The 14608-nt window shown below is 40.1% G+C and overlaps 1 protein-coding gene across 1 annotated transcript in view; it reads left to right on the forward strand.

Annotated features, from left to right (window-relative positions):
* Nucleotides 1-14608, forward strand: part of carmil3 (capping protein regulator and myosin 1 linker 3) — a 94542-nt gene that overhangs the window by 36765 nt on the left and 43169 nt on the right. Inside the window, 7 exon segments of the mRNA XM_061694237.1 lie at nt 349-424; nt 536-624; nt 5397-5491; nt 7034-7120; nt 9361-9470; nt 9567-9644; nt 13515-13591. Of these exon segments, the coding sequence (XP_061550221.1) occupies nt 349-424; nt 536-624; nt 5397-5491; nt 7034-7120; nt 9361-9470; nt 9567-9644; nt 13515-13591 (612 nt within the window).

Below are 14608 nucleotides of genomic sequence, written 5' to 3' on the forward strand. Positions count from 1 at the left end.
GGCAGCTGTGGTTGTAAAGCAGAAGGTACCAGGTTTCATTTCAGGTCAGCAGCTAAGGCACAGTTTGGCTTAACCAACGTATCCACTGACCTAGCCATCAATCTCAACATATCACTCTCTTTTTCTCATTTTCCCTCCTTGCTTCTCCTCCTTAGTGTGTTAGTGGAATCAGCCATCTTTCAGACAGCGGCCCGGCCCACAGTGCCCTCCCTTTCTAGATGATAAACTGCATAGGCAGCCACAAAGAAGCGTAGCTGCGATAATGTGACTGTATGAATCTGTTACTGATCTTTTCAGAAGATTGATTTATCCTATTTATGGATCTGATTTGTGTGTTGTGTGTTTCAGGGACCTGGCTGTGATTGTGGCATCCATTGCGTACAACACTTGGTTCACCAAGCTGTACTGCAAAGACATGCGTATTGTAATTATTGCTTAAATCTTTGTCATTCCCTCTTTCCTTGTCTATCATATTATCAGTTAGAAATTTTTTAATAACGGTAATTGTTAAATAGTATACCGTTTTGCTCTCCAGGGGTCAGAAGTGGTGGACCAGGTCCTTCACACAGTCAGCAAGTCCAACAGCCTGGAAGAACTCACTCTGGAAAATGCTGGGCTAAAATCGTAGGTTTCTTCCTGACGCTACGGTGGCTGGGAAGTGCAAAACAATATAACAAATTGTGAGACACTTTTACATTTCAGAAAAGACATGAACAAAACCTGAAACAAATTTACATTTCAGAAAACAAATGAAGAATACACGAAACAAATTTACATTTTAGAAAACAAATTAACAGCAGTTGAAACAAATTTATATTTCAGAAAACAAATTGAACAAAAACCAAAATACTTTGACATTTCAGAAAACATATGTACAAAACACAAAACAAATTTACATTTCAGAAAACAAATTATAAAAAATCGAAACACTTTTACATTTCAGAACACAAATTAACAAAAACGAAACAAATTAACAAAAGCCGAAACAAATTACAAGTGACACAAACCGGAAAGGGAACGTACCATATCACGGAGTGATGCGTTATTAGGATTCCCATGCACTGTCCTGGCAGGACACACCCTGCTCCAATATTACTGGCTCCAAGACTTGTCCGCTGCACTATGATTGGCTGCTCTATCCCGGTAGAACATGCCTTCCTGCTTATTTAGTGTGGCGGCGTTAATATAAATGCCATCAACCCTAAAGTCTGCCGTACACTGCGCAATGTGACCGAACCCGACTTGACCGGACCATCACATAAAAATAAGAGTTGCCGACGCTCCCCCGCACATTGAGTGATTGTATATATTTTCCCGTGCCACAGTGAAGTTCTGAAGTTGCCACTGTGGTTCTTTATATTCTGATGGATTTTTATTGAAAATTTCTGTCAGACAGAACAGTTTTAAAAGGGAGTGACAGAAAAAAACAAAGGGGAGAGACAGTAAAAAGATAAAAGACTAAATAACATAGGAAGACAGGACAACAAAAGACAGGACATTACCTGTAATAAAGATGAGGAAAGTAAATCATTATATGCCTAGAACAATGACAGATTCGAGTGATGTATGGGGCAGTAGTGCTACGCACCTTGAGAAGGAAGGATTGGAAAATATAGGACAGGACTGGACAGGACAAGGACAGAAGGGGAAACATGCAGGACAGAGGTCGTGGACCTGGCTCTATAACTCAAGTGTGGTGGGAGTGGCTATGTAAATTCTCAACATCTTTAGAAATAGAGTACAAGTGAGGGGATACCCAGGAAGTTCGTATAGTTATGAGTTATTTATCGTAATGAGTGAGTGGCCCCACACTAAGTGAATAAGTCCCAGAGGTGAGTATCTGCGGACACATGCAAGTGTATTGACACTGTGTCGCATGCACAATAACCTTCAGAAGTGACCTGTAATTGTTGTCCCTGCACTGTTGGGGCTGAAGACCCCAGCCCACCCAGCTGAGAGGCAGGGTCGGGCCCAGGAGTCCACCAAAGAGCGGCCCAGTGGACGGGACACCACCTCCACCAAGGCTCCCCGAAACCGGTCACCCAGAGGAGGCCGCAGGGGCCCAAAGCCATCCCTCCTCCAGTGCCCCACACGCTCAATCACCGCTGCCCCCCTCCGAGCCCCACTGTTTAACTTGTTAGCTGCCTCAATGTTGGCAAAGATGTATTTTATACACTCACCCAATTGACTCCACTGGTTCTGCGCAGAGTAGGCTGAGGTTCGGAGCGGGAGGGAGCGCGTCAGACTTCTACACATTGTGAAAGCCTCCTTTGCACCATATAATGTTAATCCAAGTGTTGTTCAATTTTAACCTAGTTAAGACACACTCGCTGCCGTTGGGCACGTCTTCGTGCGCGTTCTTCTTCGTTGGTTTTCGCCGCTTCTTCTTTGGTTTTCGTCACTTCTTCGGGGTCGGCGGACTGCAGGCATCGAAACCGGGAGCCGATTTTTTTTAATTTGAACGATTCCGGGAGAACTGGAATGTTAATTCCGGTTCCCATTGGTGCTTGATTCTCGATACCCAACCCTACTGAGCAGCCATCCATCCAGAGGGGCCCGGGCCACCTCCCCCACGGTTACTGTGACTGCCAGATCCCCGACTAGCAGTTGGCCCTACCCCATGTATAAGTGACCCCTGAGTGGTGTACTGTATTAAAATCTGGAGTGGCTTGTGAGGATGACTGCTGCCCCGCACCCAAACAAAAAGATAGATTAATAGTTAAGGAAGAACCAGGTTGCTGAACAATGAAGAGAATGAATGAAAAGAACAACAACAACAAAAAAAGTGGACACAAAGTGAATATTTGAAAGGAAGCTCGCCGGCTCCATTCATTTCAACGTACATTCTTGTTGCAAACTTTGCTTTTTCATCCACAGGCACATTATACATTATGAATGTCCAGTAGTTTAGTTTTGATGCTTTATACAGTATACTATTTACTGTATATGGCTTGAGCCGAGGCGACATGGCGGCACGGCTCGCAAATGCGGAAATGTGTTTGCACCATGAGGGAAAGCTTCTGTGCATTTTGACTGAATGTAAACTGCGACGTTAAGACGCCGTACAGTGGAGATTAAAATTTTGAATCGCGGCAAAACCAGTGGCCGACCGATTGGCCACTCACGGAAACAGTTGCCAAAACACGCACACTGCGCCGTAGTTCAATCGGGTTCGGCGGCGTCGTTCGGTGTGCGTCAGCCCTTAACCCTAACCTACCATAATCCTAACCTTAACCCATTTTAAACTGCCTTAACCCCAACCCTAGTCCTAAACCTAACCATAGCAAACTTTTTTTTTATATTTTGTACAAATGTGATGCATATTTGGAATGGCCATCTCGTTACATCTGCGTCACCTAGCCTCCCCGCGATGCAGGATCCAATCATCTTGTGGGGTGCTTCTTGCCAAGAAAGGGCGGGCGATTCTTAATAACGCGTCAAACTGTGATATGGTGCTGTCCCTTTCTGGTTTGTCTCACTTGTAATTTGCTTCGGCTTTTGTGAATGTTTTTCTTTTCTTGTGAATTTGTTTTTCTGCAATATAAAAGTGTTTCGGCCTTTGTTAATTTGTTTTCTGAAAAGTGAATTTGTTTGTTTTTTTTAATTTGTTTTCTGAAATGCAAAAGGGTTTCACAGTTTCTATTGTTTTGCACTTCCCAGCCACCACATGACACCCTCCTACCTTCCTCCTCAACTTTGCAATAAAGTGTCTTTGTTCTGCTACTTTCTTCTTTGCACCTCCACACTTCACTGCATCACTTCTTTTGTCGTACCACTGCTCGGCCATCTTTTCTGTCCTAGTCTCTCCTCTTTTTTATTTTCTCACCCATCTCTGCCCGGCCTCTCACCTCTGCACCTTATGGTCTCTCTGTATCCCCACTCACCAGCCACGCTCCTTTTTCTCTCTTTACCTTTTTAGTTCTATTTTTTTTGTGTTCTATTCATTTCAAAACATAGTATTGATGTCACATCTCCCCACCTGCCTGCAGAGGATGGGTTGTTTCTTTATAGAAATCATCTGGCTGAGTAGGTTCCTCATTTTTTGAATGCTTCAAAAGAATTGGATGTCGTGGGACATGATTTAAAAAAATGAAGTTGAGATACTTTTGTGAGCTAAAAATAGCATTTTCTATCATAGAATATGCTTTAACTTCTTGGGATGTAACAAGTATGATTTGTGATGACATGATTTATAAAATTACATTGTAGAGTTTTAGAGCTTGTTTTCCTGATTTTTTTTCACTGCATGCTTTTTGTGTTTCCCATTAGTCTCCAGTAGGTGGTCCGCTTGTAAAAGAGCTGTGTAATCTATGTTTAAAGGTCCTATATTTTGTTCATTTAGATCTCCATAGAGTGACTCTCTAACATGGACTTAATATAAGTGTCAATTTGATTTAAAAAAACAAAACAAAAAAACCCACTGGTTTTGTCATACAAGTGTCCAAAAAAGGCCCTTCTGGCAGGTACTTCTATTTGACCCAATTTTGAATCCGCTTTGTCCAAATTTGGCTAAGACCGCCCCCTTTCCTCTGATTGATTGCCTCCATGTAGAAGACCCAACCCTCACTACTTGTCAGAGCACACGTGTTTATGTTGACAGCGCTGGCTCAGGGGCAGAGAGGTAGGTGGAGATCTTCGCTAGTGATAAGTTGGAGAAATTCGAATGACCTGATTTCAGGCCTTTTGGCAGAAGAACGTCTGTACCTCAGGAATGCATGGATCATTTTAATTCATATTTCACGTTTGGCGGCACGGTGCATGACTGGTTAGCACATCGGCCACACAGTTCTGAGGGCCGGGGTTCAAATCCGGGCTCGCCTGTGTGGATTTTGCATGTTCTCCCCGTGCCTGCGTGACCTTTCTTTTAAAAGGAATGGGAAATGATTATCATGAATTTGTTAATGAACCCTACCCAAAACTAACACATTATCCCAAACAGCGCTTAAGTAGGCACATTAGCAGGAGATATGTTAAGGAAATGTCTTCATCGTATTGAATCATACGAGACTTGGCTTGATTCTTATTAATCCCAGGATTGAACTATTGATGGGCATCAATATCAAGAGATCAAAATCATCATTAACCAGTTAAGAGTTCTGTTGATGTGAGCAATAGATTGCTGATTAATTAGGTCTGGCCAAATGCAACCAGCAGATCCGCTATCGTAGTTTGCAGTCAGAGGTTCAGCTCCATGCATGCAGCCCTACAGAGTGCTATGGCACAACTCCTCAAAGCAGAATCCTTCTGCTCAGTACAACATTGACAACAAAACACGAGTACAGAACATTAAGATGTGGAAAAATATCTGTTTGGATTGTTAATTTGCACATAGTTAAATACTAATCCCTAGATGGAACTGCACACTATTTTTCCTTTATCATGTTTTATTCTTCCAGCGATTTCCCTCAAAAAATGGCATCAGCCCTGTCTGAGAACCCAGCCTCCATGATCCACTCTCTCAACCTGGCTCAGAACACACTTGACAACCAAGGTATCAGCCTGAGCCGCCGCCGCCGACTCCTCATCCTCCTCCTCCTCCTTCTCATGCGCTGTTGGGCCATCTTTGATCTTTTACTGCATCCTGGCTTTTGGATGCTGTTGAAGAATTCAAAAACAATCTCTCTCCTCAGTGATCCCAAATTTTAAGCTTCTACTTTTTTAGAATATTTTTCCCACCATGAGTGGTCCCTCTCAGTACTCCACACAATTAAAAAGTGCACATTCTTTTTTTTTTTTTTTTTTTTATTGTGAATCTTAATGCATGTGGGTCATTTACTGCTGACATATCAACCAACACTTATATTTTCAAAACTGACTTGCATGTGGGTGCAATAATGATAGTTGCATATTAAGTTTCCACAACATTTGGCCAGTTTGAGGTGTAACAGCAGTGTCTGGCATATATTCGCCTGTACCTTTCCAAGAGAACCAACCAAAGCGGGACATTGCCCTGTCTGTGTGTGTGTGTGTTTGTGTGTGTGTGTGTGTGAGTTCACACAACAACTTCTCCTGCAAACATCCATGCCAGCATCTGCAGTGATGCACACAATAATTGAAGGACAGCGACAATGCCTTTCACACAAAGGGGCCCGGGAATTGAGCCTAAGTTGTTAAATTACACACCCTCCTGGTCCCGGTATTCAGATGTCCCGTTTCACACAGGTGTCCTCTCTCATCTATGTTTGGGCTAGTCACAGTAGAACCAACTAAGGCACTCTATTTATGCTGACTTTTGTTAAAGGTGAAGTATGCAGTTTTACTCACTTTACTCCTCTGTCCCCACCCTCTCACGTCTCTGACCAAAGCCACGCTTCTCACTCACGTGAACATGCACTTTTGTAAACAGGCCAATCTTAGCGCCCCAGCTGCTACATTGCTGGCATGAGTGTTGCAAATCACTAGATGTCACTTGTATGATATTGTATTTTTTTGGCATCTACAATCAATAAAAAAATCTAAATAAACCTACCTGTGGAGCAGAAATATTAATAATTCCTCACTGGTCCTAAATAATGGGGCGAATATGTGATTCTCACTCCGCGATGGCTTAAACCGGCAGCTCTTTTTTAGCGGTGCACTTTCAAAGCCCTTGTTTAGCCTTAACCTTTACTCTTTTTTTTATTTTTGTCTCGAGCTGTCCAATTCCTTTGATTTAACTTTTGGTGCTAACCGGAGGTAAATACTGTAAACGGGCCACGAAAACAATTCTGCATGGCTCCGGTGTGTGCCTGCATGTGCATGGCAATGATTGACGACAACCCCTCAGTCGTGCCTTCTGTCTTTCCAGTCTCTGATTGCCTATTCTTGTCGCACTGTGACAAGTTTTAAAATAATAATTAAAATTCAATTAGAGCCATAAGATGGGGCCAGAGAGGAGTGATTTTTATTTTTTTAAAGATCATTTTAATTAATAATAATCTACTGTCAGGTCTGTGACTTCTTTCTTGTTTTAATTGCAAACTTTACTTTTCATAATTCAATTTAGTTTGCAGTTAATTAGCATTGATAAAGTTATTGTCTTGCCTTGTACCAGGGGTTTCCAATCTGATTCAACAAGTGTGTCGTCTAAACAAGGGCCTACGTCTCCTGAATCTCTCAAAGACCTCGCTTTCTTCCAAAGGTAAGATGCAATTGTAACCCAATTAATCATGTTGGACACTTGGAAAATCATCACACAAATGTTCTACTTCCTGAAGCTTAAGATGTTCTTGGTTTAAAGAACAATAACTTGGTCATAAAGCAGTATACAGAAATTACAGTTGCTGTAGATGTGTGCAAGCACTTTTCTATCTCTGAGAACACATGTAAAAGTATTACTTTAGTTTACACTTGTCGTCATGCCCTCCTTTTAAGTACTTTTGATTTATCCCTAAAACTGTTTTACCAGGTTTTTCACAGATAGTCGTTTTAATTTTTAAAGTGACATTCTTTCTAAACAACCTACGTGGTACTTTATTTGCGCTAATGCTAACCACCGAGATGAGACTGCGCCATGACAGAACTGCATTCATTCAAAAGATAACCAGGTCAAAATCATAATAAATTAATCTGTATTTTCCTGAAATCCCACAGAGGCATTAGGACACTGTCCCACTTATATTGCTTTTATCCCAGAAAATACAGATTCATTCATGTCATGTTGTTAATGAAATCCCTAATATATAATTGAGCCTTTTTTGTTTTGATTAGTGGAGCCAGCAGCCCACCAGAGCTCCCAATGTCCAGTTCAAGCAGTAAGAATTCTTTAAACTGTGATATCAAGCATTAAGTATTACATATGTTTTGCTTCATACAACAGCAACAAACAAACAAAAATCTATGTCAAGAGATATTTGTAGTGATTTGCACTCTTTAGCAAAATACAGCACTAGGAGGGCTCAGACATATTTACAGCATGACCTTGAAAGGCCCATTTAAATAAGACTATCATAAGGCTAAATGTTTTTTTTTTTTAAAGCGTCTATAAATTGTTTCTCATTTCTACCTTCTTCACCTTCAGCTATGCTTATCTCTAAGGTATTTTTAGACTTGCAGTCATTGCTTTATAATCCAATATCTTTTCACACCCTTAATCTCTCACACACTTCAATACCAATATCATACACACTGGCTGACTTTTTATAAATCTCTCCTTCCAGAAGAGACTAGTAGATGATGGTCGGAGAGGGGGATTAGACACCATTTTACACTCATTTCGCTTCCAATCCCTGCAAATTAACGTTAAAAAATGTAGTGCCTTGCCAAATTTAGAGTGGCACACGCGGTGGCTGGTATCCAAAAGGGGAAACAAGAAAAGAAGTAGTAACAAAAGGTGGCTAACCAAATGTATAATAATGGGCCTTTGGTCACAAGAATGTATGTACTCCTTCATAAGTATTTGAACAATGAGGGCAATTCCTTTATTTTTGCTGTGGACTGAAAACATTGGTTTTTCATTTTAGCAGGTAAAATGCATGATCGAGGGGTTTAAGTCAAGAGATTGACTTGACCATTCTAAAACCATCCAAGAGGGCTGGGAAATTTGTTTTTTCTTTTTTTAACCGCCCTTTGCTTATAGAGTGATAGATAAAATGGCAGTGATATTGTTCAAAACAGCTTTTGCTTTGTGTTTTTTCCACTTCTTACTTTATTTCTCTTCGTACGAAACAAGGTTTTGTTTGTTTGTTTGTTTTTTACTGTTTGTTTGTTTGTTTGTTTTTTCCACCATCAACTTCCAACTTCAATAATAGAAATAAATATACAGTCTATTTCTTTACATACAGGTATAATGTGAAAATAAATGATTCTTATTGGGGGAAAAAAAATGTCCCCTATGTTAAAATGTATGGAAATGGGACTTGATAAATCGCCTTATGTTATTAGAAAAGTCATGTTTTTTTTTGTACAGGTGAGGCAAGGATACCTCGGCAAAATATTTGCGGCCTGAAAGTTTCCAAAAATGTCGACCCCTGCTTTTGCAATCCATAGATGGGCACAATGCATTGCAAATGTTCAGCACAGTTGATTTCACGATTGCCTTCCAGGGCTCCTCCTTTGTCAGACAGAAAACAATGTGGAAATAATCCAGCTCAGATGGTCTGTTTCTTTACGGGAATTAAAGTTGTATGTTCCATTTTTGAAAAATAGTGTGCAATGTGAATTATTTTTAATTGTCAAGAGCAATAAACTCAAAATAATCGATAAAATTGCTCATCAATCCCTGGAATATATACTAGAATGCTGCAGACCTTCCTCACCTTCTTCCATTATTGGGTTTTGTATTAGCGAAGAAGTTGTACCTCGGATGATTCAGTGACTGAAAAGTGTATGTTTTTCAAACAGATACTCTAATTCCTTCCTGCTCTTCTTTCACCGCTATAGGTGTTGTGTCTCTGTCCCAGGCATTGTGTTCAAGTGATGATTACTCCAATTCTTTGCTGCACCTTGACCTTAGTAAAAACTCAGGGATTCTGTCTGGAGAAGATGCCACGGTGAGACTTCTGCACGAACACACATATATCAATTCAAGATACCCTAACTTAAGGTGTCTGTATTAATACATGAACAATCTTCTCCTATCTGTGCAGAATCTGTACCTCTTCCTTGCCCAGCCCAACTGTCTAGTGCATTTGGATGTTTCTGGAACGGACTGCACAGTGGACTCGGTCTGTACCCTTCACAGGCATTTGCTGTCTGATCTCATTTTGATTCAGGCCAAAAAACAGACAGGGAATGGCATGCAGAATACAAATCCGTCACTTGCTAAAACGAAATGAACAGAAATCCAGTTTTGTTTTAAAAGTGCGCTTTAGCTTTTGTCACATCTGTTATTTTTTTTCTTTTCTTTTTACCATCTTTATCACCTGAGCAGGAGACCGCTATCTAAATATATCATATGTGCCAGATTGACAGTACTAAGACAAAATGTTGTCTTGCTGCATGAGCACAAACACTAACAATTAAAATGACAGAGTATTTTGAGTTCAGTGTCAGTTTAAATGTGTGTCTGCCCCTGCTGGCCTCAACAGAGAAGCACCGAAAGGCTGAATGAACAGCACTCGGGTTGTTTTAGTGGGCATTTTAGTTGCGAGGATATACTGGAGGCGATTGAAATAAGCGCTGACTGGGCAGGAGACTGCATTTCTTGTTTATGTCCGGTCTGCAGCTTACCTTACAACGGTATATAGCTGACATATCACACTTAAGTAATGAAAGATGGAGATTCACTAAATATAATTTATCCCCAGCACTATGAGATCAGTCTCATCCACATCGATGAGATGATGTGTCAGTAGAGTGGGTACTCTCACTGGCTGTAACATTAGCTACACCTGCACAATATTCTAACATCTAATGCAAGTACAGCATTATTATTTGTGCCTTTTTACAGATAATGATGCTGAGCAAGATTTTTATTTAATTGTGTTGTAACACTCGAGAGCACATTTTGAAGTTCTTGGTCTTGTCTCTGACTCGACTTCCAAAAATCTTGGTCTCGTCTCGGATTCTAGCCGGACTTTGGATTTTTCGTCGAGACCGGCCCAGACCAGGACTGATCTGGTATTCTCAAGGATTCAAGGACTTGAATTATCATGCCAACACACATTTGTGGGACACTGCATATGCACCGTCAGTCAGTTGCGCAAAATTTGATACCCAAAGTCTGAGATTAGCCCAATAAATCTCTCAGGACTTGTAAAATATAAATAGAATAAGAAAATAAGATAAAATAAGACAACATAAAAGGGATAAAAATACTTATTTGCAGTTATTTTAACTTCATTAATGTGATAATCAGGAGAAGCAATTGGTAAAACAACGAATACCTTCAATTCATGTGTTCCTAACCCCCCACCATCCCAGTAATGACTGCAACCTTTGCGACTGAGAGACAACACCCCCACCCTCCACCCACCCGCACCTCCCCGCTCACAAGCGGAAGTTAAAGGTGCGAGACAAAAAGGCGAAAGCTAACACTTCTCACTCATTTTCTTCATTTCATTCTACGTTTAATTTTTAATGTGTCTGCCGCAATGCGTGTAAGGTATGGGTATTTAATGTGATGGGTGTATTTTTCAATAATTATACTGTCCAAATGAATTATAAAACAGAGAGGAAAGGGCAGCACAGGTTGCTAATTTGCAACCCGCTAGTTTTTTAAGCAGTATGACTAATCACTGTAGTTTTGATCTTGACAGTTAAAATTTTAGCCTTTGATGTATTCGGACAAGCAAAAAGTGTCTGCAGAGAATACAACTGTTATATTCTGCAATTTGCTCCAACCCCAATTCCAATGAAGTTGGGACGTTGTGTTAAACATAAATAAAAACAGAATACAATGTTTTGCAAACCATGTTCAACCTATATTTAATCGAATACACAACAAAGACAAGATATTTAATGTTCAAACTGATAAAGATTATTGTTTTTAGCAAATAATCATTAACTTAGAATTTTATGGCTGCAACATTGGAAATGGGGTTGTAAATCAGTCATCCAAATAGCTATGCGTCAAGGTGTATTTTTTTTAATTTTTATTTTTTTAAATGGGAATAAGAGATGAGTCATGCACATTTGCGCCACACTTTATGAGGTTTTCAACTGAAATTAAATGGACACATCCACAACCTCCAGAACAGTTTTAGTGCCCCTTGAAATGGATTCTTCAAGTGTGGAACTCTGCTCTCCAACTAATTTATTTTGTTTTGTTTTTCTAATTGTGAGGAGTTTATCAGTTCTTGGGGTTGCCATGACAACCGGGCCATAGTCGCTACAATGGTAACGGTTGTATCCTGGAGCGTTGACAAGTTTTCTGGTCCCGCCTCCCCAGACAGCTTGATTTTAAACTATGTAGACCAATGATCGTAAAAGAAGGATATGGTGGGATCGTAATACTGTAAATGTCATGTAGTGCTGCCAGTGTCTGACAGAGATACGGCAAGATTTTACGACAGTAGTCTGATATAGTGCCATCATGGAAGACGAAATTTGGCTGCTGTTTGTGTCATGCATGTATTTTTTTTGTCAGAATTACTGTTGATTTTTATTCATGGAGATCATTAAAGCCTTAACCCTAGCCACATTGAAAGTTTGATCAATAAAGCTGCCAAGTTTGTTGTGACGGGACTCATCATTGTTTGGGAATGTTTGGACATAGGAGGCAGTTGTCATGATTGAAGAGGAAGAATCATGTTGTGAGTAGACTTTACACCGATATGATGGGGCTGATCGGTATCAGCCGATATTTAGCATTTTATGCTGATCGGTTGATTGGCTTCGTGCACAGTACATGTGAATCCAAAAGCTAGTTTATTTTTAGCCTTGTCGCATGTCTTTTGACGTAGTCCTGTAAATATCTGAAGGCCAATAAAGTTATTTAACAAATTAAAAACATGTCGGTGGTGTGGGACAGACAAGTCTGAGACAGACAACACGTAATGCCCGGATCAGAGTACAAGACAAATTTGCTCTTTCACGATTGCACTATGTCAGACTACTGCAATAAAGTCTTATATTCCGATACCACCGCATCCCGTTTTTTTTTTTACGATTATTGGGCTTTATCTTGTCAACTCAAATGCAACCGGATACACTCGTTACCGTGGCGACGACAACAAGAGTGGATCGCGCCGACTGTATTATAAGAACAAAATGGGGAAAAAAGCGACTGTTGGTGCTCAGGAGAGGATGTTCGTTTAAGGCTTGTGTCAGGTATGTTGACTTACTTTTAATACAATAGGGCTCGCAAGCAGACAACAAAACATTATGAAGCCTAGCAAGCTAGTGCTAGCACTAACGGTTGTAAGCGAACATGCAGGCGTTCGGTCGAATCATGCTCTAAAGTTTCGGCATGGATGAAGTAATTTAATTACAGTAAGTTAGCACCCCTTATTTCTGTCATGTTGTAATGTTGGTTTGACCTGACTGATTAGAATACATGACCTGACTAGAGCAGTCATTTCCAATCTTTATAGAGCCAAGGAACATATTTTACAATTGAAAAATTGTGAGTTTCATTAAGTTATTGCACTTTGTATGTCAATGACATTACAACTTTGGATAAAGTTACTTTATTTGAATATTCCTAATACCTGTCCACTTGTCCTTCCAGACTGCAAAGTGAGGTGATTGTGCAGCTGTTTCATTTGTAGAATGTTATGTAAAAATGGTACATGTACCAGATGTGATTTCATGATCATGAAGTCCTATGATTGAATTTTCTGTTGCATGACACCTTGTCCTAATTTGACCATGAGGATGATCTGTTTCTGCTCCAATTCCATTCAGTCATGCAGCCTTTTAATATTTGTTTTCCCTTTTGTATAGCCATATTCTATTAAGTTCTGATGTGGTAGAGTAGACCTATTTATTGAAGACTTTTTGTTTGAGAAAACACAAAAGGTAAATTTCACTGGTCTCCATCTTTGTACTGTAAGATGCGATGTGCTAACATGGCACAGAGCAAAATAGGTGTTATGCAACACACTTACTGTAAACTTTTCTCTGACGCTTCCCTCTTGTGTCTGTTTCTGCAGTTGTTTGGGGCCTTGCTGAGAGGCTGTTGCGCGGATCTTTCCTACCTGAACCTGTCCAAGAATTTCTTCTCTAACAGGTGGGTGTAACCCTATGCAACTCAGTTTGATCCAATCCCTTTGTCTCTGCCAAAACACTTTAGTTTTCTTCTGACTGAGCAGAAAGACTGTGTGGCCGCTTTTGTGTCAGCATGCAGATTGTGATTGTGTGGTTCCTAAATCCTAAAAAAAAATCCTAAAACTGTATTTTCAACCCTGTCCTGTTCAGCTGCTTGGTCATGCAGACTGGTGGATCTGTAATGCCTTTTTATGCTGCAATAGTATTGCTGTGCATTATGGGAATTTGAAATACTCCCTCTTTGGTTGTTTGTATTGGGATATTTAGGGGGGAATGCAGTCGGACAGATCTTAAATATTCATAATAATAATAACTTTATTTGTATATCACCTTTAAAAACATGTTCACAAAGTGCTTTGACAGAGTAGAACACAGTACACCCCGATTGGGGAGAGCTCTTGAATCGTCTCTGTTTGATAATCCATTGAAGCCCACGGTCATCTCTTTTGCTGGTGCATCTTCTCGGGCCACATTTTGTCCTTCCACTAGACTTTCCATTAATATGCTTGGACACACCACTCTGTGAACAGCCAGCCTTGTTAGATATGAACCTTTGTGCCTTACCCATCCCATGGAGGGTATCAGTGATGGTCTTCTGGCCAGTTGTCAAGTCTGCAGTCTTCCCCATATTGAGACAATTGAACCAAACTGAGGCAATTTAATGACACCAGGGGAAACATGTGCAGGTGCTTTGAGTTTAGTAGATGATTAGTGTGTCACACTCAGTTTAAAAAAACAATAAAAAATGGCCTACAAAATTTGGGCTGATTTCTTCACAGTATTCTAATTTTTTGAATTCCTGATTTCGTGGGTTTTATGAGCTGGAAACCCAAATTATGTAAAAATAAACAAATAAATATTTGAAATTGTTTAAATTGTGGGCCCTGAATCTATATTCTATGAAAGTTTAACTTTTTGAATGCAATTATGGAAATAAATAAACTTTGCTATGATATTAAATTTTTTGGGAAAGGGTCTG

The sequence above is a fragment of the Phycodurus eques genome, chromosome 13 (assembly GCF_024500275.1).
Source record: "Phycodurus eques isolate BA_2022a chromosome 13, UOR_Pequ_1.1, whole genome shotgun sequence".
Lineage (NCBI taxonomy): Eukaryota > Metazoa > Chordata > Actinopteri > Syngnathiformes > Syngnathidae > Phycodurus > Phycodurus eques.